The sequence below is a fragment of the Nicotiana tomentosiformis genome, chromosome 12 (genome assembly GCF_000390325.3).
Source record: "Nicotiana tomentosiformis chromosome 12, ASM39032v3, whole genome shotgun sequence".
NCBI lineage: Eukaryota > Viridiplantae > Streptophyta > Magnoliopsida > Solanales > Solanaceae > Nicotiana > Nicotiana tomentosiformis.
In genome coordinates, this window is record NC_090823.1 from 56,705,358 (window position 1) to 56,711,065 (window position 5,708).

Consider the following 5,708-nt stretch of genomic DNA (forward strand, 5'->3'; position numbering starts at 1 on the left):
TTTGTCAGGATCTCCTTCAAGAATTTGGCATAATCTGGCATTTGGGAGAGCACTTCTGTGAATGAAAAATTTACATTAACCTGTTTCAGCATATCCAGAAATTTCTCAAATTGCTTGTCCAACTTTTCTCTATATAGCTTTTGAGGACAAGGTAGAGCAAGCGTATGGCCGCTCTCATTAGATTTATCCCTTCTCGAAGTTTCCTCCTTCTTCTTTTTGTCAGCTCCCTTCTTGCCTTTCTTCTTCTTATCAATATCATTCTTCATCTGCTCCCATTTTCCTTTTCAAGTACCACCTATTTTTGGATTGGATTGGTATCTTTCAATACTTTCTTGCTTCTCAAGGTCACAACATTCACTATTTCTATGGGATTTTTCTCAGTATCAGCTGGCGGAGTACCTAGGACTCTCTCAGACAATAGAGTGGCTAGCTGCCCAACCTGTCTTTCTAAGTTTCGAAAACCAATACATATTTCTTTGATAGCTGCTCCATGTTCCCGTATAGCTGCACTATGAGTTTCATACCTCTCATCAGTTTTCAGAATGAAGGCCTTCATGAGATCTTCAATGCCAGACTGAATGGGCTATTGAGGCTGAAATTGCTGCCTCTGCTAATTTTGGAATGCTGGAGCTCTTTGTCCATGCGGTCTAGAGTTATTTTGTTGCCAACCATTCGCAGTACCTCCAGGTGAACTCCATGAAAAATTGGGGTGCCTCTGACCATAAGAGTTTTGATTTTTTCCAACGATGGATATCATCGACAGGTTTCTTGAGGGATGAAAGTCGAAAGAAAAAGACAAAAAGATTTTCTTTTGTTAGGTAGTGTAACAAGTCCCCCTTGGTTTTTCTTTGTGCCGCAGTTCTTTTCCAAGGGTTTTGTTTGAACCGGTTGTAGTTAGTTTTTATTTTTTTAAGAGTAGGAAATCTTGTGCTATGGTTTGAATTGAAGGCAATATCTCTTGACTTTATTATGCCTTGAGAATAGTGAGTGCTTTAGTTGTGACGCTTAAGCTCAATTTTTGACTCTTGTATAAGTACCTTAAAGTGCATGATCTTAACTTTACTTAACTGCTTTGACTAGAATGTCTTGATAGTCCAATCCTGAGTGAGTTATGTGCCATGTGTGTGTGAGGTTTTGTGTATTCTGTGCATTTTATTTGATGTCTAGAACTTGCCCTGTGTGTTTGCAAAGCGAAATAGTAGTTTTATTCAGTATTGGAAGTGATCTAGGCATTTCTTTGTTGAGCCAGTTATATGCTTTTACCCACCTAATTGTTATACAACTTAGTTAACCCCGTTGAGCCTGTAATCCCGTTTCTTTGGCAACCACAGTACAAGCCTTACCCATTTGTTCGAATTGCCCATCTATTTGAACTTTTTACCTCTCGTGAGCATTTGAATTTGATATGAACTTTAAAAGTTGAAGTGTGGGGTGGTTGGTTTGGCTTTTGAGAGGAACTAATGAAAGAAGGATAAAGGTGCACTAGTATGAAAAAGTAAGAGCCACTTGAATTGAAAAAGAAAGAATTTTTTTTATGATTGTGAACAATATTTCTTGATAGTGGTAACTCTTGATGTATTTGTGCTTAAAGAAGTTGGGAGTTAATGTATATTGATGTGAAGGTGGAGTTTTGGTTTGACATAAGTGTGGAGTTTTGAACAATGAAATGTATGTATTAAAGTGCTTAGGGAGGTATAGTCACTATTATATCTAAATGTATCCTATCCGTCCCACAACCTACATTACAACCAATTAAAGTCCTACTTGATCCTTGACTGAATGAGCTCAATTAGTAGAGTAGTACACTATGGGCAAGCCTATGGTACGTCTTTTCTGGCATATGAATGTTGTTTCTGAGAGTGAGCGAATTATTTCTATCTTGAGGTCCTAATTGTTCTTAATGTTTATTGTGTGTGGAACTACTCTCTATTGTTGTGTGAGGGCACTTAATTTATGAAGGAAAGGTAATGTCGTTGACCTCTGTGTTAGAGTAAGTGAGCGTGTTATAAATGATGAGTGGTGCTTTTGAGTCAAATTTTGAGGTTAGGATGTTACGATATTGTACTTAATCTGTTTTAAATATTCCTGGTGTGATGAGTTTGGAGAGTTGTTGAAAAAGGTCATGTCTATATGAAGTATAGTTTGATTGCTCGAGGACGAGCAATGGTTTAAATGTGGGGGTGTTGATGGTAGGCTATAATCTCGTATTTTAGTCGCTTATTGCACTTTAATTTACTGCACTTTTTTTTTTTTTTTTTTAGCTTTAATTGCTAGTGTTTTGTACTTATTGTGTGTTTTATGCCTTGTAGGAGTGATTCCGAGTGATGTAGATGTTATGGAGCCAATTCGAGCTTTGAAGTCTGAGTAAAAGCCTAAGGGATTAAGTCGGGATTGCGTTCGGGGGTCGAGAACCACATCTGGATATCAAAAAGCAAGAAAAATTCCATACTCTGAGAAAAGCCCACTGCCGTGGTGCGCGGGGCACCGCGCTTGTGCATTTCCCTGCTGCCTGTCAGAACCAACTCTCTGGATTTCCCCACTAATGCTCTGCATGGAGCATCGCCCCATTTGGCGCGTTTGTGCAATATTTACAGAGTGACAATCCTATTTCGGCTAGGAGAAGGTGATTTCGTCTGGGCCCGACCCTACTTGGTATAAATACATGGAAAAATATTATTTTTTGGACTTTTTGACATAATTTATACCTAAGGAGGCTAAGGAGAAGTTGGAAGAGCAAAAGCACTAGGATTTCATCATTCCTTCCTCACGCAAGACCCGAGTTTGGATTGAATTTATGCTTTCCTATATTTTAATTATATTTGTGATGAATTCCTCCATGTATATGGAGTAGTTCTCTTTAGGGTTTGATGGATTTGGTGTATTGATGATTGTTTGTGGATTATAACTCTAGTTTTATGTATTGAAGAGTTTGGGATGATTTAACTGTTGCATCTATATTCACTTGTTCATGTAATCGAGAGAGGCATAACTTGTGATATCTTTGCATTATATTGTTAGTTGAGTTTATTAGATTTTCTTAGTAATCAAAAGAGGCTAGTTGATTCATTGATTAAACCTAATTAGAAGGATAATCGAGAGAGGTTCTCCTAAAGACCAATCCACTACGCATTCTTGCATATCTTCACGTGCTTCAATTGGTTCATCTTGTGAGGTTAAAACTTAACCGAGAAAGGAGTTTTTGCTGAACGTTTGAACTAATAATTAAGTAAATTTGAGAGGCTCACTTGAACATTAGAAGTGAATTATCTAGAGTTAGATCCCAAACAATTATCTTTCACCTATCCTATCAACCCCTATTTTTCTCCCACTGATAACTTCCTTGCTTACCTTTGTTTCGATTATCATTAGTCAATAACTTTAGATTCATAGTTAATTTTAGTTAGAAAACATATAAACCTCAATTGTTGATTCTCCTAGATAGCAATCAAGCTAGAAACTAAGAAAATACTGTTTAACTCCAATCCCTGTGGATACGATATTATACTATACTATCTTTGACTAGCGAGCATAATTTAAGTGTGTGTTTCGAGCGCGTCAAATTTTGCTTCTTCTACCAAAGGAAACGTAGATCCTTCTCCTTCTTCGGGTTCTGGCAGCAATGTATAATTTTTCTCTTTTTTTTAATCTTCTATAATTATGCCAAAACTTTTATTGAGTTTGTCACTTTAAAAGAGTTTTTTGCTTAAGTATTGTGCAAAAATATTCTTTTTCCATTTAATTGATAAAGCTTCGGGTATATTTCTTCATCGATAACTTTTGATTCCGGGCATAATCTCTTCTGGAACCTACCCTTTACTGTGAGGGTTTTATAAGAGAGGGCCCTTATATTTACGGTGCTCTTGAAGAGGACGTCTCATGTTTATTCCAACACAAGCATTTGAAGTTTTTGTTAACTTTGAAACGATAAAATTAACTCATCATTTGGACAATAAATAAGATAAAAATAAAAGGACTTTGTTTTATTCCCTCTATCTTTAAAAGTACATAGGCGTTTATTTTCTTAAGTAAATAAAGTTCCAATACAAGTTGCTAACTTGTACAACTTATTTCTACGGGGCTGATCATGCAGTCCACGGTCCTGATGAAACATTGATCCCTGTTCTTACAGTCCCTGGCTTTCGTGGAAATCTTGGTGTCATATCATGCATTACCCCCAGCGTTCGAATGTAAAGCATGAGAATTCGAACACTGGAAGTCTTGTATTCATAATGTCGCTTCACCGGTGGAAACAACTTGTGAACAGTTAAATAATCGTTTTGAATAATGGAAGGCGAGGCTTGCCGTCGAGCCAAAGATTATTTAACCATTCACATAGTTGTTTTCCATCAGTGTGAGTAGTGACTTGATATTTAAAGGTCTTGTCTTTGCCAATGACGCTTCCTTCGTAGTATGCTTTTTGTTGCAGTCTCGTTAAAAACCTTTCCAGAAAAATTCGATTGGGACAAAAACTGGTCGAAGGGAAAAAGAGTGCAGCACATACTTTCAGTGTTAGCAAAAATCATCAGCAATAATACCTCTTGAGGTGAGTCACATTCCAATTTTTGGGTAGTTTGACTCCATCTTGATTTTCCAATTCATATGATCCTTTACCGGTGATAGTTGAAACACGGTAAGGACCTTCACATGTTGGTCCTAGATTTCCAGCATTGACTTCCCTAGTGCTCTGAGTAACCTTCCTCAAAACCAAATCTCTTACTTTGAAGTAACGGAGATTCGCCCCACGATTATAATACATTTCCATCCTTTGTTTTTGAGCTGCCATCCTCACGTACGCCAGGTCCCTGCGTTTCTTAAGAAAATCCAGCTTCACCAACAACACCTCATTGTTTGCCTCTTCGTTTGATCGGTCAAACCTAAAGGTCAGCTCCACCACTTCCACCGGTATCAGAGCCTTCGAATCATACACGAGAGAGAAAGGCGTTTCACCCGTACTCGACTTCGTCATTGTCCGATATGCCCATAGCATTCCCGGTAGCTCATCGGGCCACTTGGCATCTTCTAGCTTCTTTTTAAGGTTTTGAATAATTACCTTGTTGGTTGAACCTATGAACTGCGGCCCGTTGTCACATGCGATTTCCTTCGGTATTCCTAATGGGCAGATTATGTGATCCCATATGAAGTCAACCACTTTGCATTCTCCAATCTTTTAGTATGGACATGCTTTAGTAAAATAATCAGTTAAAACCAAGAAAAATCGTACCTTTCCAGGGCCGACCCTGAAGAACATTTTTCGGGGTTGAGTTTCATATTGTACTTCCTTAGGATGTCAAAAGTTTCCTGGACATGTTTCAAATGATCCCCTGCCTTTAAAGACTTAACTAATATGTCATCAATATATACTTCCATCATTTTTCCTATATGCTTTTCAAACATCTTATTAACGAGCCTCTAATAAGTGGCTCCGGCATTCTTAAGCCCAAAAGGCATCACATTATAAAAATATGTGATGAAGTTTGTGATGAAAGAAGTTTTTTACCGAACTTCCGGGTTCATCCTAATCTTATTGTATCCGGAATAAGCATCAAGGATACTCATTAGCTTGTGCCCGGCTGTAGCATCAATCATTTGATCAATATTCGGCAATGGGAATGAGTCTTTAGGGCATGCCTTATTTAAATCCTTATAGTCCACACACATCCTAAATTTGTTATTTTTTTAGGTACTATAACTACATTGGCTAACCATTC

At 37.7% G+C, this 5,708-nt stretch overlaps 1 protein-coding gene across 1 annotated transcript; it reads right to left on the reverse strand.

Annotated features, from left to right (window-relative positions):
• Nucleotides 1-4,522: 4,522 nt before the first annotated feature.
• On the reverse strand, nt 4,523-4,966 carry LOC138902682 (uncharacterized). Its single transcript, XM_070190571.1, has one exon. The coding sequence runs from the start codon at nt 4,964-4,966 to the stop codon at nt 4,523-4,525; it is 444 nt and encodes a 147-aa protein (XP_070046672.1).
• Between the last annotated feature and the right edge of the window lie 742 nt (nt 4,967-5,708).

Coding starts and splice junctions, on each gene's coding strand:
- LOC138902682 (XM_070190571.1), bottom strand. CDS start 4,966: ATGACGAAGTCGAGTACGGGTGAAACGCCTTTCTCTCTCGTGTATGAT.